General features: G+C 46.6%; 8 protein-coding genes across 11 annotated transcripts; 4 read left to right on the top strand and 4 right to left on the bottom strand.

The window, feature by feature from the left end:
- Positions 1–5: 5 nt before the first annotated feature.
- On the top strand, positions 6–3971 carry TSTA_074160 (DUF1339 domain protein; the record flags this gene model as incomplete). Its single annotated transcript, XM_002341380.1, has 5 exons — positions 6–269; positions 324–1715; positions 1768–2035; positions 2095–2570; positions 2621–3971. 5 exons carry the CDS (start codon positions 6–8, stop codon positions 3479–3481), a joined length of 3261 nt encoding a protein of 1086 aa, XP_002341421.1. The 3' UTR covers positions 3482–3971.
- TSTA_074150 (PUA RNA binding domain protein, putative) lies at positions 2615–4667 on the bottom strand. 2 transcript variants are annotated; one of them, XM_002341378.1, is made up of 4 exons: positions 4593–4667; positions 4299–4499; positions 4071–4211; positions 2615–4003 (listed from the first exon to the last, which is right to left on the bottom strand). In XM_002341378.1, exons 2-4 carry the CDS (start codon positions 4310–4312, stop codon positions 3613–3615), a joined length of 546 nt encoding a protein of 181 aa, XP_002341419.1. In that variant the 5' UTR covers positions 4313–4499; positions 4593–4667; the 3' UTR covers positions 2615–3612. The 2 variants fall into 2 exon arrangements, with proteins under 2 accessions (XP_002341419.1, XP_002341420.1); XM_002341379.1 differs by having other exon boundaries at positions 4071–4499.
- A 109-nt stretch (positions 4668–4776) lies between these two features.
- On the bottom strand, positions 4777–6898 carry TSTA_074140 (GTP-binding protein YchF). The gene is made up of 4 exons (XM_002341377.1): positions 6426–6898; positions 5778–6335; positions 5168–5549; positions 4777–5111 (listed from the first exon to the last, which is right to left on the bottom strand). The coding sequence occupies exons 1-4, from the start codon at positions 6498–6500 to the stop codon at positions 4942–4944; spliced, it is 1185 nt and encodes a 394-aa protein (XP_002341418.1). The 5' UTR covers positions 6501–6898; the 3' UTR covers positions 4777–4941.
- Positions 6899–7834: 936 nt separating this feature from the next.
- TSTA_074130 (dynamin, putative) lies at positions 7835–10325 on the top strand (the record flags this gene model as incomplete). Its single annotated transcript, XM_002341376.1, has 5 exons — positions 7835–7969; positions 8041–8310; positions 8371–8630; positions 8684–8816; positions 8878–10325. 5 exons carry the CDS (start codon positions 7835–7837, stop codon positions 10270–10272), a joined length of 2193 nt encoding a protein of 730 aa, XP_002341417.1. The 3' UTR covers positions 10273–10325.
- A 736-nt stretch (positions 10326–11061) lies between these two features.
- On the top strand, positions 11062–13012 carry TSTA_074120 (sugar transporter, putative; the record flags this gene model as incomplete). The annotated part of the gene is made up of 3 exons (XM_002341375.1): positions 11062–11260; positions 11324–11506; positions 11572–13012. 3 exons carry the CDS (start codon positions 11062–11064, stop codon positions 12723–12725), a joined length of 1536 nt encoding a protein of 511 aa, XP_002341416.1. The 3' UTR covers positions 12726–13012.
- A 251-nt stretch (positions 13013–13263) lies between these two features.
- On the bottom strand, positions 13264–14482 carry TSTA_074110 (hydrolase, putative; the record flags this gene model as incomplete). Its single annotated transcript, XM_002341374.1, has 2 exons — positions 13264–13339; positions 13464–14482. 2 exons carry the CDS (start codon positions 14480–14482, stop codon positions 13264–13266), a joined length of 1095 nt encoding a protein of 364 aa, XP_002341415.1.
- An 886-nt stretch (positions 14483–15368) lies between these two features.
- TSTA_074100 (feruloyl esterase, putative) lies at positions 15369–16937 on the top strand (the record flags this gene model as incomplete). Its single annotated transcript, XM_002341373.1, has 2 exons — positions 15369–15387; positions 15412–16937. 2 exons carry the CDS (start codon positions 15369–15371, stop codon positions 16935–16937), a joined length of 1545 nt encoding a protein of 514 aa, XP_002341414.1.
- A 15-nt stretch (positions 16938–16952) lies between these two features.
- Positions 16953–18761, bottom strand: TSTA_074090. Of its 3 annotated transcripts, XM_002341370.1 has the most exons (5): positions 18645–18761; positions 18352–18581; positions 17998–18290; positions 17824–17945; positions 16953–17769 (listed from the first exon to the last, which is right to left on the bottom strand). In XM_002341370.1, the coding sequence occupies exons 1-5, from the start codon at positions 18731–18733 to the stop codon at positions 17097–17099; spliced, it is 1407 nt and encodes a 468-aa protein (XP_002341411.1). In that variant the 5' UTR covers positions 18734–18761; the 3' UTR covers positions 16953–17096. The 3 variants fall into 3 exon arrangements, with proteins under 3 accessions (XP_002341411.1, XP_002341412.1, XP_002341413.1); XM_002341371.1 differs by having other exon boundaries at positions 17998–18581; XM_002341372.1 differs by having other exon boundaries at positions 17998–18761.
- Positions 18762–18883: the final 122 nt, after the last annotated feature.

Raw genomic sequence — 18883 nt, 5'->3', positions numbered from 1 at the left:
GAGCCATGTACTGGCTAAATGGGGTTCCTCGGGTGTACGCGGTCAATGGGCCTAGTATTCCCTTGACATCGTCCCATGATCAAGAAACTACTGCAAATGACCTGTCAGAAGATGAGGGTATTCAACATGAGAAACCCGCGGTGTTACCGGAGGACCAGCAGCCCGCCGCTGGATGGCCCGAGGAGGTCATCAATGGCCTTTGTAACTCACGGAATGGACAATTGTTTGCGACAATGACAGACTCTTCTATTTCAGTCTGGCAAACAAAAGTATATGTTTGCTTTCCATCCTTGCCGTATCTTTTCGCTAACAAATTGACTTAGCCTACTGTCGTGGTAGCCACCGTCGCTCGTTCTCAAACGTCATTGAAAGCTTACGGCCCAAACGTATCTCTCCTTCTTCACCCTGATTCAACCATTCTAGTCGCACAAACCCAGAATGGGTACCTACTTACATACACAGTGGCTTCGGATCCGAATACTAGAGTGTATCAGCAACAGTTCGATCTCTCTAATCCGCACCGACGTCAACAACTAGCGCGCCATTTCGGGAGCGAGGAATTCAACGGGATCAAAGATGTTAGTATCCGCTTCAGAATGGCTATCAAAGTAGAGTCCGGCATTGTTGGCGCCTTGGCCCTGGATAACGAACTCGTGGTGGCCACCCTTAAACCAGCCGCTATTCAATGCATCCGTTGGACTCCGGACAAAAACGGGACGCAAACGACCTCGGAGCTACTGAGTCGAATTCTCAACACACCTAAGAAGGTTACAGTGACTGAAATGGTTTATGATCGAGCCATGAGTCTTTTGATATGGGTCACAAGCGACGGCCATGCCTATACTGTACAGAGGAAAACAGATGCCCCCGAAACAGACCATTTTGCCAAACTCTTCAAAGCTCACTGCTTTCATACTCCCACGGGCGATACCGATAAGGCAATCAAAGCAGCTGTGAATGCAAGATTCTCTTTACTTGCGGTCAGTTGCAGCAATGGCGAAATTTTGGTATATACAGCAAAGGATTATGTCGGAAATGTAGTGCTTTCACATAGACTCCAGCCACCTACCTCGACAAATACCACAGGAGATTTGACTTTTATGAGCTATTCACCTGACGGTTACTGCCTGTTTGTTGGCTACGAGAACGGCTGGGCGAATTGGAGTGTCTTTGGCAAGCCTGGAGGTAGCAGTTTCACAGCCGATCGCTCTATGGCAGAGGGCAATTCCGAAGAGTGGTTGGCGGGGGTATCAATGGGATGCTGGATAGGAGGCGGTTCTGATATCATTCTATCAGCTCAAAATGATCGCCGGCTGTGGTTGCTAGAAACTGCGCGCAGTGCCTTAACGGGCTGTTACTCGCCAGCAAACCTGTCCAGGGCGCTCTTGCAGACAGGAACTGAGATTATACTATATCGAGGTCACGATTTACCTGATCTTATGACGATTTCCGGAAAGGACTCCCTGTGGCACCATGCACAGTACCCGCCAGCATACCTTCATGCACAGTGGCCTATTCGTGCCTGTGTCGTGTCCCAGGACGGCCGATACGTGTCGATCGCAGGACGAAGGGGTCTCGCACATTATAGCGTCAGTAGTGGCCGCTGGAAGACATTTGAAGATTCAAGAGTGGAGAACTCATTTGCTGTTAGAGGAGGTATGTGCTGGTATGGTCATATCCTGATTGCAGCTGTAGAAAGCAATGGCTCTTATGAGGTACGTCCATTTTTTTTGCATTCTTGAGGTCGCTCGTTAACTAACTCTATAGCTTCGTCTGTACTCGAGAGAATCACCTCTGACAAATAATAACATTCTCCATACCGAGTACTTACCTTCGCCTGCCGTTTTTATCGGGCCATCAGGTGAAGATTCACTTCTCGTATACACGTACGACAACATACTCTACCATTACGTGATCAACTCCACGTTCGGCAGCGTGTCTCTGGTTCCTGTAGGGCAGATCGCTTTCTACGGAATTGTGCGAGCGCCCACGAGGGTTCGTTCTATTAGTTGGATCCTGCCAGAGGAGCAGATGCGTATGTTCTGAGCTAATAAAGCTGGCGCGTAATCTTGGATGCTAATTTTGGATACCTAGGAAATGGAGATCCGTCGCAGGATGTCAAGGTGGCATCGGTTTTATTACTCGTAGATGGCAACCTTGTTCTGTTACAGCCATCTGTATCTGACAGCGGAGATCTGAAATACGACATGCGGATAGTTGCTCAGGATGTGGAATACTATGTCTTGATGCGAGATCAATTGTCTTTCAACTTCGCTCCATCTGTAGAAGAGCCGGTGCCGAGTAGCCCTTCTGCTGAAGTGGTCATGAAGGCGGCTGAGAGCAATTTGTCCCTAAGAGACTCTCTGTGGATGTTTTGTGGACGAGATCTCGTTGCTTGGAGCGACGTCCAGGAGATATTACAGCGTGAAGATGTCCCAAAGCCACTCCCCGTTCCCGTGGACTTTTATCCATTATCGGTATTGCTGAATAAAGGTATCATACTTGGAGTAGAGTCCGAGATGATTCAAAGGCGCGACATAACATTCACTATCCTGAAATACTCTATACGAGTGAGTTCTCTTTTTCGTCGTGGATAAGTAAGCGCTAATCAGTCATTCAGACTCATCTTTTCCTCCCATACTTCCTCCGGCATAGTCTAGCCAATGTTGACATGCCGTCTGCTCTTTCATTATCACATTATTATTCACACCTATCCTATTTCCCCCATGCCCTCGAAATACTCCTTCACCACGTTCTAGATGAGGCGGTTGATGGCTCTAGTCGAGTCGAACTACGAGACGAAACTCGACAGCCACTTCTGCCCTCCGTTATCTCATTTCTCCAAGCTTCTCTTCCACCAGATGTCTATCTTGATATCGTAGTGCAATGTACACGAAAGAATGAGATCCGATCATGGCGCACCCTCTTTGCGCATCTCCCGCCGCCGAAAGACCTGTTTGAGCAAGCGTTGAAACTGAGATCACTGAAGACCGCGGCAGGTTACCTACTAATCCTCCAAGCCCTTGACGATGAGGAAGATGAAGAGATTAGCAAGGCCAGAACCGAAGATTATGCGGTGCGTTTACTCGGACTTGCAGCTTCCAAAAATGACTGGGATCTCTGTGCCGAACTAGCCAGATTCCTGATTGCACTTGATGGATCTGGCGGCATGCTACGCCGCACTATCGACCGAGTCGGTGTTCGACGCTCTTTGGCCGGACAAAAGCCGGGAAACGCTACAGAGCCTGGTAACCGGAATATGCGAGGGTTGGGTTTGACTCTGGGTATCCCTCCAGTACCCTCACTTTTGTCGCCACGAGGCACAGGACATCGTCGTCGGAAGGGCAGTGATATGTCGTCAATTGCCAGCGACGGCACAACTTCCAACCTGTCACCCATCACATCAAGGACCGATGATGAAGGTGCATCTGTTTCCGAAAATGGAAGCAGTGGGATGGATGAATCATATCATGTTACTTGATGTTTTGTTGTATATATATCAATCAGCCATTATCTAGGAGTTATACTTAGCGTCAGAATATAATCCAGGACCTAGGCATCTTCCCACGACGGAAGAAAGCTGATTTATTTCTTTTTTCGAAACAGTCATATCTAATCCAAATTCAACTTCCAAAGCCCGTCTCCCAAATAATGACCCGCATCCATAACCACCCCTTTCCCTTTCTCCTTCATCTCCTCCGTCCCCATTTTCAACGGTCCCACCATACAAACTTCAGTCTTCCCCTCTGCACTCACAGCAACAACATCCCCGACATTCAACGCATTATCTTTATCCGGTAACCGACCACCCGGCGAAGTCAATCCAGGCGCCATTAGAGCAGCGCCTGAAAGCACAAATCGTATAGCTCCGCGATCGATTTGGATTTTGGGCACGACGTCAGGGAAGGCATGGATCAGTTTGAGGTGAGGGATTGGAGGGCCATCGAAGGGTTGGTAGAAGAGTGGATTTGAATCGATAGTGTATAGAGTAACTCGGTCTGGGCTTTATGATTGTCAGCATTATTTTCCTTCAAGAAGCTCAGAAGTGTTAGGGCGTAAGGGGGATGTACAGTTTTACGGCTTCCAAAGAAGCCTTCTTGGGCATGATCTCATCGATATAGGGCTCAAACCCGGGGTACGTCTCGATAAGCTTAGACCGAAGCCCTCGTTGCACAGACGATTTTACTTTGGATCGTGAGCCTGCTTGGAAACTATATTAATGAAGCATGGTCAGTATTTGTGCAACATGTAGCGCAAAATAGATCAGATCATCGCAAGAGGTGAGGGGGTTCACACACTCCTTTTTAAACATCGTGAACTGCTTTTTCTTTGTTTATAATACCCGTAAAATCAAGGTACTATATATTTGAGCTTTCCAATAGCTCCAACGTTGCAAATAATCAGTGTTCAGATTGTCGCGTGCTGATCTAATATGTGGTGGTTCGTTCAAATAGAAAATTTAGTGGTTTGGATGATGAGCAGGAGCGGGGTAGGTAGAGCTTCAACAACAGTCAGTACAATTGAAAAAAGTAAACTGATATTTCTGGATAGAGTATATCGGACTCGATATCCAGATCTTCCAGGCGACTTACAAATAGGAGATGTTGATGTGTGGTGGACTGAGTCTATGGAAAAGAGCTGTTTATGGCGGATTGCATGTGAACGATGTTTTTGAATGACTCGGGAAAATCCGCAAAGCCATTAATTCACTCTACCAGCATAAGATTACATGTCTACATTGTTTGCTCAAAGGACTAGAAATAGGGTAAATCATTTGCTCAGATCAATGACATTCATTATGACATGTATTATTATATTTACTATCACCGTCTCCTGGCAATGGCTTAGTTATGAGACCTGCCAAAGAACGAGTGATGGGAACCCCCCGAAGCTACTCGAGAAGAATGGGTGCTTCATTTGATAGACATATATTTGGTTGATCTAGCCCTTGGCAGCACCTGCCTTGATGAGGAGGATATCGCCGTCCTCAACAACATATTCCTTGCCCTTGGTCATGATCTTTCCGGCAGCCTTCACGGCAGCTTCGTCGCCATACTCCTTGAGAGTTTCGAAGTTGAAAACGATTGCTTGAATGAAAGTTTTCTCAAAATCTGAAGAAATGTGTTAGCTCTAGAGTCATAACAGTCTAGCCACTTGATAAACTCGCCTGTGTGAATGACACCAGCGGCCTGTGGAGCCTTGGTGCCCTTGCGGATAGTCCATTGTCGGACTTCATCGCTACCGCAAGTGAAGAAGCTGCCAAGTTGGAGAGCATTACGCATGGTGACGATAATCTTTGGTAGCGCCGACTTGGTTCCAAGCTTCTTGCACTCTTCCTCAGCCTCAGCTTCGGTCTCGAAACGCGTCAATCGCTCTTCGAAGCAGATGGAAAGAGGGATGATGGGGTCGCCAGAAGCATGCTCCTTAACCCACTCGGCAATCTTGGGCAAGTGCTTGTTCTTCTGGCGTAGATAGTCTTTCTCGCTCAAGTTGACCAGGTAGACGACGGGCTTGGCGGTCAAAAGGAAGAGAGGGTTAATCACTTCGACCTAGTCAGAGTTGTAGTCAGCCTTCTGGACGATCACAATAAATGCTGAGCAGAAAATAAGGAATGCTGAAATGTTTCAGACGAGTTTTTATCTCAAGACAACCTCAACGTGAGAAAAAAAAACGAGGTGTTCGACGAGCTGGGTTATGTTCGAGCAAATGCTCTTATTCATCATATAGAAGGAAAGGCAACGAGATGTTGATAAGGCAGGAAAATATTGCGTACGAACCTCTTTTGGTGTCCAGTCATTCTTACGAACGTCCTTTCCGTCCTTGAGATGTTGGAGAACTTTGGCGACAGTAGCTTCTTCTTCTTTCAATTTCTTCATTTCCAGTGACTGACCTCCTCTCCTGGTCTGCTTGGCGAGATTCTCTAGAGCCTTTTCGACAAACTCGATATCCTTAAGACGGAGTTCCTCGCTAATGATGTTCAAGTCACGGACGGGGTTGACATCACCCTCGACGTGGATAATCTCGGCATCGTCGAAGCACCGAACCACCTGGAAGATGGCATCGACAGCGCGAATATGAGACAAGAAAGCGTTACCAAGACCAGCACCAGTAGAGGCGCCTCGTGTAAGACCAGCAATATCGTACACGGTCAAGTTAGCAGGAACCCGTGATTTAGGTTTATAGTGTTCGCATAGCCAGTCATAGCGAGCATCGGGAACAATAACGCGAGCTTCTTCAGGGTCGATAGTGGCGTAGGGGAAGTTGGCAGGGTTACCAAGGGAGCACTTTGTGATCGCTTGGAACAGAGTCGACTTGCCGACATTAGCGAGACCGACCTAGACAGGATGATTAGTAAAACGATGTATCCGACATAAGATGATAAGAGATAAAGGGGGTTTGGTAAGGTGACTGTTGTGCTCACATACGATACCACTCTTCAAGTTATTTCCCGGTCGTCCCAAAGGGATCTTCTCGACCACCTGGTCCTTCTTGGGGCCCATTTTCTTGTTCTTCTTTTTTGTAGCGTATGTGCGACAGAAAAAGGTAGAGACGCAGCCTTGCCTAGCAGCGAAGAAGTGGGGAGTGAAAAGGGCAGAACCAGCTGCAGGTGGTGAAAAACGGAGGGGAAGAAGAGAAAAGAAAGTCGCGGGGCAGCTGAGAGACGACGTGGTGACGGATGGTGGCCGGCGGGCCGCAGAAATTTTTCAATAATTTCTTAGGACTTTGTTTTGCTCCAGCAGCAACGAAGCTCTGGACTCACCCACAGCTATCACTTGCTTGAAATTTTAGAAGGGCAATTAAACGAGTGTCTAAGCAATTGATTGAGCATCTATATCAAATGAGAATCAATCAATTGCCGTGAAGCAGTAACAAAACAGTCAAGATTAAAGAAGAATTCGAGGAAGAAGAAGAAAATTTCGGCGAATAAAATCAAAGCTAAGCTCTTTGCTGACTAAGCCTATCACTCAGGGGCTGGTGCCTTGGTGCCTTACTATCGTCTAGGTCTTGAATGGTCACGTGTAGGGCACTTGCCCTATTTTTTGGATGGGAATACATTTTCCAAGTTTGGGCGGAGATAATGAAAACTACCAGATTCGAAATCTAGAGGGGAAGTTCCAGTCCTCTCGTTACTTGAGCGGCATCACATCGGCCAGGATCTCTGTGGTTGCCTGGGTATTTGATGGTGATTCGGACCAAAGCCACTCCAGAGTCCGGACGTCTAGACACAGGTAGTCAGGCTTGTAGATGCCATGGATATGTATCCATGCCATTCCAATACATACCATCAAACAGTCAATTGTTACACGTTTATTGAGTACAGGGATATCGTATGGTAAACTTTCCTGCTTCCTAAATCATATCCGACCCCAACATGTTAGATGCCCATAGCCACACTCGACGCGCCGGACGATCTCGCAGCTGGTAGTCACAATCTTGGAACATATCAATCAGCTTCTAATTATCATTTATGAAACCTTCCTGCATTAGTTGAGGGGGTTTACGTGCCATGTGGTCTACTATATTGAGACTAAGTGATGGTGAAATATTAAATTGGTTCACCATCCCTGTCAAGAACCACCGTATAGCTGTGCCACATGCAGTCACATCCTTAGTTCTTCTAGGAGGTGCTTATCTCGGTTTGAAGGACACCAAGCAATCGAGTTTTCCTAAAATAGCAATTCGTAGAATAGTCCTTGATTCTGAAAATAATTCCAAGGGTCTTGGTGGGTATTTAATACAGTCTTCCACCCAGATCCTACAAACTCCATTATTTGCTGTATTGTACTTTAACTTAGTCAACCCAAAGAACCACACATATCTATACTCATACGAAATGGGTGTACCAACCAACGAATCTAATGCGGGGAAGAGAATCCGTCACTTTGTTGGCGTGGAAAGCTCCAAACAGCTCGCTTTTATCGATGACCTCCACAGGCTGGGCTTGAGTCGTACGGTTGACCTACCTGAGGTGAGTTTACCGTCAAAGTTGCCAACGTATACCTGGTTAGAGAATCTGTCAGGCATTCTGACTCTGCGCAGCTCATCGTTGTAGGCGATCAAAATACCGGCAAAAGCTCCGTCCTTCAAGCCATCACGGAGATCTCGTTCCCCGTTGAGTCAGCCTTATGTACTCGTTTCCCGATAAAGATCTCCTTCAGGCAGACTCCAGGGACGTCAACCTCTGTCCAGGCGGAGATCATCCCTGGCCGCAAGACTCAGGATGACGATGAATTCTTGGAGAGGATAAAGGACTTTCGGTTTACGAGTGACGAGCTAAGTGCCAATGCTATGAACCAGATTATCAAAGAGGTTCTTATCCTTTTCCATTCTTTCGTGCTCAGAACTTACGTATATTTATCACTGAAATAGGCAACGGAACGGATTTTCGGGGACGACAACGGAGCCGGGCAGACACTGAGCGATGCGATTCTCCGAATTGAACGATCCGGCCCAAATGAGATGCATTGGACCATTGTTGATCTCCCAGGCTTAGTTCAAAATCGTGGGGAATCATCGTTAGCCTCGAAAAGAGCCATGACAAATGGCAAGAGCGGCATTCATACGGACAACGCAAAGATAGCAAAGGACCTGGTGCGGTCGTTTCTGGAAAATGAGCGAAATATTGTTCTGTATGTTCCTCTTTAGATCTGTGAAGAATTGAGTTGAGACTGACAGTCTATAGATGGGTAGTCGACGACACAGATATAGAGAGACATAAGACTCTAGAACTGTTCGAAGAGATTCCTGGTTTGCAAAGTCGGACTATAGGCGTTCTGACCAAGTGTGACCGCAAACAAGAAACATCTGATAACTGGGTAAGAATAATCAACCTGTGGAAGAAAAATGAGATGAACTGACTGGTTGTTGATCTGCTAGATGGTGAAACTACTTCGAAATGAGCCATCGACCAAAAATCACCTTGAACAAGGCTGGTTTGGTCTTCGAAACAGAAAGCCTATAGAAGCAGATATTAGCGATCAGGAACGCGATCAGAATGAGGCTGACCTGTTCGAAAAGCTCGAATGGGCAGGAGTTCGCAAAAGTCAGACCGGTATCAAGGCACTTATGGATCACATTGATAAGGAACGACGATCTCGTATCCAGGAAAGTATGCCCAGAATTATCGGAGAAATACGTGATAATCTGCGTAATTGCGAAGCTGAACTTGAAAATCTGGGTGAGGTGCGCGACAATACGAGTGCAGAACGGCTTTACGTGCTACGTTTCTGCAATGAATTGCAAAAGATGGCAGATTCAGCCCTACGAGCTCGTTATCAAGATATCCCATCGGATGACCCCAGAGCCATGCTTCGTTTTCAAGTCACTGAAAGGCTCAGGCGATTTCAAGAAGAGCTTGGGGACCTCAACAGGATCGACCCCCGCGTAGGGTTTACGGGTTGGGAGATTGACTGTACCCTCAATCAATTGACTAACCTGAGTCCCAACCCTGAGAATTGGATGAAACCTATAGCAACGAGTAATGGTGAAAATATCTATAAAGCGATATATTGCGAGTCGAGAGTATGTCAGGGAACAAACCTTCCTGGAACCATCAGTCCGGAAGTCGAGGAGAAGATTTTCCGAAAACAGTCAGCTCATTGGAGAGACATCGCGTTCGATTTGGTGAACGACATCAAAAACTTGGTAGAAGAAAGCCACGACGTTTTTCTCAGGATAGCTATACCCGATAGCAGAACTCGTGGTGAGATGATGGCGACGATTTCCAAAACACGCGAAGCCTGGGATGCAGAGATTGATGCTGCATTGGAAGAGCTGATTGATGATCAACAGAAGAGACCTACGATGACACTTCAGCCTTATTTTTTAATGGAATCTCAGAGGTTTAATAACGATCTGGAGAGCCAAGTTGAGCAGAGTAGGAGAAACGCAGGGGTAAGGGGAACACCAGGGAAACCTCCAGAGGCACAAGGCGTGGAGGGCATTGTCGGCCCCGAGCATAGGAGAGCCCAGATGCCCCTCGAAGTGACCCAGATCTTCCACCTTCGAAAGCGACTGGAGGTCTATTATGGGATTGCCATGAACCGATTCGTCGACAACGTGGCAATGCAGGTGGTAGAAAGACATGTCTTGGGTCCAAATTCTCCCATACTTACAATCTCCACGAAGCGTTTGGTAGATTTGAGTGACGAGGAGCTCCACAGGATTGCTGGGGAAGATGAATCGGTCACTCGTCAGCGAGCGAGACTTAATAAGGACCGGTCTAGTTACAAGCAAGCATTGGCCCAATGGGATCAGGTCCGGTATTTTTAGGCTGATCTTAGTCGTCTGACATTTGGAAGTTGTATACGAAGGGTTGATTATTTCTGTTGCTATTGACTCAACTATGTTTATATCATGTGTATCTGTTTTGAAGTGATCTTTTATGTGCTAAGAGATGAGAATGTCAAGGTAGAGACGAATGTGCAAGGGACTGCTTTCTTACTGTGATTTCTCGGGCTTTGATTTCTCCTTACCTAGAGAACGGACTCGGAGTATACGACTCCATAACTTCATCCAGTCCCAAGCTAGTCATTGTCATGACTCGTCTGTCTTCCGAAGAAACCCGAGTGTTCATTTGTTCTCTTTTCAAAAACCAACTGGCCATCCATCTCCACGGGGTAAATCCATTCTAATTGGCCGTGTAGCGTGGAGATATAATATCGTCCTAATATTAATCTCCTCTTCCAGTATAGTCTGTCGTCCCAACGTCCGACTTCGCGGTTTCGTGGGGGGCAAATTACGCTGCTGCTAGAATGTTTTCCCGCATAATACTGATATTATTATCATCATTCCAACAAAGCAAGGAATGGCCGGCGGAGAACACAACAATGGGAGGATGATCTCATCCGATTCCTCCGCATTTCTTTCAGCTTTATTGAATCCCCCAGAAACTTCAATTGTTCTATTTTGAAGTTTGAAAGCATTGTTGCACTGGGAATTCAGTTCTTTATACTTGGCTACGGAAAAGGCTCTCTTGGCTGAAAGCTTGGCCTGCCTCTAAACCTTATAATCTTCCTTGTATTACCATTTCCGGTAATTTCCTGGTTGTCAGTCTCAAAGATGGTTTTCGACCAACTTCGGGGTCGTCGGCTCTCGCTGGTCGTCGGCCTCGTTGGTGCTATGGGCTTCATGCTCCAAGGCTATGACCAAGCCGTTGCCAACGGCTTGCTCACTTTGAATTCCTTTGTGAGGACATTCCCTGCAATCGATGTCATACATGCAACTGGTGCAGAAAAGAGCCACAAATCAACCATTCAGGGTACGTCTGTGATGTGCCTCCTTCCTTCAAATTTGTGTCGGTCGTCGAATCTCATTTTTCTAGGAACTACTATCGCAATCTACGAAGTCGGTTGTGCCCTTGGAGCACTCTCCTGCGCCTATCTTGGTGACAAACTGGGTCGTCGTCGAACGATCTTCCTGGCGGGATGTATTGCCTGTGTTGGGATCATCATCCAGGCGTCTCCATTTACCTTGGCACAATTTATCGTCGCTCGTGTGATTACAGGCTAGTTCTCCCTTGTATCGATGCCTCCAAAATTAGGATGTCCAACTCATGAGTGATATTATCAGGTCTCGGGGTGGGTGGCTTCACTGCTGTCGTCCCAATGTACATTTCTGAGTCAAGCAGAGCCGAGAACCGTGGACGGATGGTCCTACTGGAAGGTTTCTTCGCGATTGGTGGCATCGTTGTTGCTTCATGGCTTGAGTTCGGCTTGTATTATGTTCAAGACAACGACGTGAGCTGGCGCTTCCCCATCGCATTTCAACTCATATTCGCTATTATCGTGACATCCTGCATCCTCTTTCTACCAGAATCACCTCGCTGGCTTGTCAGTAAAAACCGAGTCGAAGAAGCCGCTGTTGTATTGGGCCGATTGGAAGACACTGATGGTGATTCGGAGGCTGTCGCGCTGGGCCTGGACACCATCCAACATTCTCTTCAAGATGAAAGCGGTAGCGAAAGATCTCACAACCCATTCGCTTTTAATGAGACCCGGAACTTCCATCGCACATGTCTAGCCATTGGGGTGAACATCCTTGCCCAAATGTCCGGTATCAATATCATCACGTTCTACTCCGACACCATCTTCCAGACCGATCTTGGTTACACAGGAACAACCTCACGTATCATTTCAGGATGTCTTCAAATCTGGCAATTCATTTGTGCAGGAATCGCTGTATACCTCATTGACCGCGTCGGTCGCCGTCGTCTACTGATTTCTGCCGCTCTGGGGATGGCCATCTCGCAAGCCTGCTTAGCCGGTTTAAGCTCTGTCATCACCACCAATAAATCAGCCGCATCTGCGTCGCTACTATTCTATTTCTTAGCCTTTACTTTTTTCCCGATTGGTCTCTTCCTCGTACCGTTTATGTATGCCGCTGAAATCGCCCCGTTGCAGACAAGAGGAAAAGTAACAGCCATGAGTGCTTCGGCGAACTGGCTATTCAATTTCTTGATTGCAGAAGTGACCCCTACCGGGTTCGATAATATTGGTTGGAAGTACTATCTCATTTATCTGTGCATCAATGCCTCAAGTTTTGTGATCTTCTGTCTATTCTACCCAGAGACAAAAGGCCGGTCATTGGAGGAGATTGACGAGATTTTTATTCGCTCAAAGTCTCCTTTTGAAACGGTCCGGATTGCGAAGGAGTTGCCATTCCAGATTGATGTTTTGGCCACCGCAGATGAGAAGATTCTTGATGAGCATATTGAGAAGGTTTAGATTTGTGCCAATGAGTCACTGGTTGGACCATGTCTAGATGGGACTTGGAGCCTGCCAGGGTCAACTGTTAGACTAGATTGCGCTTCTGATTGATATATGGTATTACACTGTGGTCAACTGATGAGGCATACGATGAAGAGGAGGAAATTCAGGGCATATAGAATGGATTGAGCTATCCTGTTAGTATCGATAGAGTTAGGGTGTCACCAGATGTCACGTGGAATGGTTGCCCTAGCTTGCCATCATGAAAGGTTTCTTAGAAGTTAGAATTACATATAAATTACTGATATTTCTATCATATTGTAGATCACGGAGAATGTACCGGGGAATTGAACTCATCCCCCGTGCCGAAGCACATATAAGAAAGCCAATTTTGTGGTATGGAAGACAGAAGACAGAAGACAACTCAATACATACAATCTTGCTAGTCATTTTCTTCTTTCGTCATCCTTGTAAACTACTATTCAGGATTGGCCTGAAGTTAACCCAGCAATCCGACAGGATAATCGCCACGTGAGGCAACCCCAATAAAACAATCTCAGTTAATGAAAGGAAGCACATGATGACATATTGAAGCGGCGGCTTCCCGTTGGGAGTTACGAGTGGAAATGACGCTGTAAGAGGCCTCAGTAGCAGTCATTTTCAGAGTCAATTTCACAGGTCCTCATATTCTGTAATCCTGAGCCAAAATTGGACTGTACAATTTCCAAGGTTCACAATGACTTCGGACAAACATACTCCGTTCCATGCAAAGGTAGATTATCCACTGCGAATATCGCGTTCGCAAACATTTTCGGCGCTTGATAGGGCACATTTTCACCAACATTAGGAAGTACGTAATGACACCTTGAACCTGTAAAATACTTTGCCGTTGCCGTTCCGTTTGTCGGTGGAAAAACGACACTATTTTGGGGATCGAATGTGACTGAACGCGCAGATATAGGCGGCTGTACGTCGAGTCGAAGAGCCAGAGCAGAGTATTTCGGGTCTCCAGGAGCATACAGCAACCTATTACGATAAAAGTTGAGTACGATATCAACGTAATCAGTGTTTTCGAACGCCGTTGCCGTGAGGTCAAGATACTCTTCAGAAAAATTCCATCCGATGGAATTCTTCTGCCACAGACTGCGTGCCCACGCTTTGGGGTTCGATGCAAGGCCTGCTGCGCCACGAGCAGTCAAGAAAACGTAATAATACCAACGTAATGCCTCCGAATCAGGATCCAAAGGAACCCAGGCGGTGCTTCGATTCTGGATCAAGTAACTATTTGCAGCGACATGTCCGTTACAGCGTTCCGGCCACAGGGCCGCTGCAACGTTCACAACAACTGTGCCCCAGTCATATCCCGCGAATATTGCCTTGTCTATATGTATTGCGTCCATTAGGGCAATGAGATCTGACCCTAGAGCAGCCTGTTCGGCACTGCGTGGGGTGTCGGGGTATAGGAAGGATGTTTCGCCATAGCCGCGGAGATAAGGTACAATCACCCGGTATCCTTTCCCTGTGAGAAGAGGTACCACAGAGGCAAAAGCGTCGATTGAATAAGGAAACCCGTGCACTAGAATAACGGCAGAGCCATTGGGCGGACCGGCCTCGTAATAGGCCACATTGAGGAGCGTGGAGGTATTTGCATATTTCAACGGTGTAAGATGCCAGGGTAATGAAGTATTTCCGGCATCAACAGCCTTTGTGGTAGCTGCTGGAGCAAAAACAAGCCAAAAAGGCCATAAAAATAATGAAAACGTTTTTAGGCGCATCGTTAGGCACGTACCTGACGTAAAAACTGATAGTTACACCTGCCTGCCTGGCCTCCGGCGTTTGTGAGGAAAGTGGATGTTTTATAGTGTAGCCATCCTGTCCAGCTAGACACGACTTCCCAGGTTCTGCTCAGCAAACCTTTCAGCCTCACAGAATATCAAGTTCATTACAAATGTTTGAACACCGAAGATGCCGGTCTCCATGTCTGCAATCAATCGGGCATCAGATCATTCATGGATACTGAGATATTGTACATAAAAGTGTCGGCCCCACCCCGAAGCTTCGATTCAGCCCTAACTCGTATCTCCGCAGCCTCAGACCTCGTACCTAGAGGCGCACATTTACCCGATACAGTAACTCATTTCAAGCTTTCATCTTGATAATTTCTGAGTTTAGCCCTTAATGAAAGGCACTGAAGACGAATTTCTTCCCTCAGTGGTTTCAAGTGAGATGCTCCCAAACTGAGTTTAGACGACTTTATTGACTCCTTAGAGTATAGTCTTGCTATTGATTTTATTAGACATTTCAGCCTCAAATTGAATGTTTATGTTTACGAAAAGAGCACATAGACTGGACTCCTAGGCAAGCATTTGCCTGAAACGTTTAAGATCTACTGAAGCCTGACAAATGCCCAGATAAGCTAGGTTGAAAGTCCAATAAGAGTAGAGATCAACTGTTCTCAATCCATCCACAGAATCTGAGAAGTGCAAGAGTAATTATTCACAGACCCGGGGAACTACTCGTCGGTTAGGAAGGTAGTGAGACTGAGCTGAAAACTAACCTTCTTGCTCCGGTCTAGGTATAAATATTCACCGCTGTCTCTCTCGTCTGAAATCGTCAGGATGATTTCGAACCCCTGAATACTACCAGAAGAGGCACTAGAAGATGAAGGCCCTACTTCTTAGTAATCTAGCATCAGCTACCTTAGCGGCTACCTTGACACCTTACCCAACCGACTGCTCGCATCTAAGCGCCCCGCACGTCTCAGGAGCCAAAGTGCTTTCAATCAACGCAACAGAACGATGGAACTACTCGGTCCCAGCTACGCCTCCGTTCCTTTTTTCCCCTGTCCAGGGCCTCAATATCTGTGACGTTACCGTCTTGCTCACCCATACTGGAGCACTGCATCGTCAAGTGACCGTGAAAGTCTGGCTTCCACTCCAGGATTGGAACGGCAAGTTTCAAGCAAATGGTGGATCGGGATATGCTGCTGGCGAACTCGATCTCACGCTTGGTCCAACGGTTAAGGAGGGATATTCTTCTGCGTCTACCGATGCCGGTGTTGGACTGAACCCGTTAAGCCCCGAAGCGTGGGCACTCAATAAAGATGGATCGGTGGATTTTGACGCTTTGATTGACTTCTCCTACCGCTCTGTGCACGATATGGCTATCGTGGGTAAAGAATTGACAAGACAGTTTTACGGCACTAAACCCAAATATTCTTACTGGAACGGCTGTTCAACCGGTGGACGACAGGGAATGGTTGCTGCTCAGAGATATCCGGATCTATTTGACGGCATTCTAGTTGGAGCACCGGCAATAAATTGGGCGAAGTATGTTGTTGCAGAGCAATGGCCACAAGTTGTGATGCAGCAGGAGCAGACTTTTCTTTCCGCCTGTGAGCTGAAATTCTTCTCTGACGCTGCAATCAATGCATGTGATGAGATGGATGGAGTGAAGGATGGAATCATCACTGATCCTGAAAATTGCTCTTATGACCCTTTCCAGTCCGTTGGACAAGTTATTCAATGTGACGGGCACTGCATCACAATAACTAATTCTTCAGCAACTGTTATTCGAAAGACTCTGTATGGACCCCTGGATCCTTTCGGACGACAGCTTTGGTATGGACTCAACCCAGGTGCTCCGTTAGACAGCCTGGTCAATTCAACTACGAATCTCAACGGCACAAGGGTTGGAAACTCCTTCTTCGTCAACGACCAGTGGATCAGATACTTCTTAGCCCGGGATCCTAACTACAACACTACACAGATTGATTACGACACCTTCCTTGATTTCTTCTGGCAATCATACACCGAGTACGACGGTATAATCGGTACAGACGATGCCGATTTATCCTCCTTCAACCATCACGGTGGTAAACTGCTCATGTGGCAGGGTTTGTCCGACCAGTTGATCTTTCCTGGTGGAACAATCAACTACCGTGATCGCGTGGAACATCGCATGGGAGGAGCAAACAGGACAAATGATTTCTTCAGGCTATTCCTTGCTCCCGGTGTTGACCATTGCGCTGTGGGCACGACCGTTGGAGCAACCCCAGATGATCCATTTCTGGAATTAGCCAACTGGGTCGAACAAGGACAAGCCCCGGAAACGATTCCAGCGACAGTCAACGATGGGACTGAAGCGAAGAGAATCATTTGCGCATATCCGCAGGTTGCAACTTACTGCGGTGGTGATACAAAGTCCGCTACTAGCTATAAATGTGTATAATGCTTGTGTTAGCTGCACGATGGAAGATTTTTGTTTTGAATCATTATACAAATTCATGACAGTCATATGTATCGAATAGGACAAATGTCAGATCTCTCAGTAAAGCCCTAACGCCGGAGCTTATGATAGAACTTTATCACTTTTCTAGACAGTAGCCTGCTACTGCCTCAGTGATCTTGACAAGCACAAAAGATGCCCAACCCCATCCTGGAAACGTAAAATCCGATCCGGACTGAGAACAGCAACAGAAGTCTTTGACCTAGCCAAAAAAGATACTCGCTGCCCCCTATTCACTGATGCGAAAGCACCTACATAGCAAGCCCAGATGTGTAGTTCCGGTGCCTTTTCCATCCATACTTCCATATCACTGTGTTGAAGTGATATGAAAAGTTGGTTGGCTATAGATTCGTTCTTGGGCGAAAGGAATGGCGTGTTTGTAGATAGGACTTGGTAGTAGATTATAGCAGCGAGACAGCAGCATTCGGATATATAGTCTTCTCTTTGATGAGAGGCGAGACTTTCGGCTTGTAGAAGGGGCGTAATAATGTATTCATGATCGTTGGGAGGTTGGTTTTGGGTGGAAACGGGTACAGATGTATATGAAGGTTCTTCCGCAACCGTCATATCGTTTGTATAACATTTATCTTGAGAGTCGTCAACCATATGCAGAAGAAGCATAATATCTTTTGATAATAGTTCTCCAGCTGGAGCATATTGCAAAGCATTTGAGAGAAGGCTTCTTCTCGGTTGAGCAATATAGGGAGATTGACGCTCATTGACGAATTCAAGAGTCGCGTCTTCCTCGTTGATGACAGCATTCCAAATATCGCTCCTACATGATTGTCAAAAAGTGTTCTGGTCATTATGTCTCGTGGATATGTCTCACAGCATGATTAGGAACGAAAGTGCTCCGCCAAATCCTACATCAGGATCCAGACCTTTCAAGCGAATCATTTGCGCAAGTCCAACCTCGTGAAGATGTGCCTCGGAAGTGCTTCCATTCAGTCTCTATTCCCGAATCAGCTTAGAAGTTGAAGCACCGAACAAGAGGGGTGTATACAGCAACATGCGCCAATGCCCATGTCGCAGCTAGCACTGCAAGTGGCAAATCATCATACGATTGTAGAACCGATATTGTCTCCTGCACCAATCGTATTGCCTCGGCACGATGAAAACTAGTCACTGGATTATCATGCTCTCCATTTATCAAGTCGAGATTCGCAGAAGCAGCATACAGTATCCCATGAAACATGGCCGGATTATTGAGATACCCGGTTACCCATGAAGTGCGTAACTTGTATGCAGCACTTTCTGGACTCAGATTCTTGATGGTTGGGACCATAGAGTGAAATCCTTTTGTCATGTCTGTCAACACAGCGATCCACCAAATCAAGGATGGCGTAGAGGCACCGACTGTAATGTAACAACATAGGAAAATACCATCTCTTAGAAACCGGATACGAAACTTGATACTGAATATCACGCTCAAGTTGAAAAACGGGCAAATGCTGTTGCTTATCGGTATTGACAGTACCCCTCTCAGTAACTCTCATCGACCGCTCCAGAGACATCAATTTCTGCTCTAGCGACTCAACCATGCCACGTTCCTCTACTTTCTGACTGTACTGACATTGTACGTCTCTCCTACAAATGGCATGTTAGCGAGTGAAGTCCTTTTCAACGGAAGTATTCGTCCCGAGTAAATACCTCCGGCATTCAGAGCATTCTGGTAGAGCCTTGTCGCATCGTTTCTTCCGGTCTCGACAGGCGTGGCAAGCCTGTGCAGCCTGCAGCATTGTTACTCAATTTATGGCAGTCAATGCATACGGACATGTCGACGATGTCTTTCTTATACATTCTAGAGACGGCCGTGCGGCTGAGTAAGTAACTGCCCCACTTTTACGATGTGGCTTATGAGCTATGACATAACCAGAAATCTTAACTAA

The sequence above is a fragment of the Talaromyces stipitatus genome, genomic scaffold (genome assembly GCF_000003125.1).
Source record: "Talaromyces stipitatus ATCC 10500 scf_1105507295523 genomic scaffold, whole genome shotgun sequence".
Classification (NCBI taxonomy): Eukaryota; Fungi; Ascomycota; class Eurotiomycetes; order Eurotiales; family Trichocomaceae; genus Talaromyces; species Talaromyces stipitatus.
The sequence above is the reverse complement of the archived record's forward strand: the minus strand, read 5'-3'. Positions and strand labels throughout refer to the sequence as shown.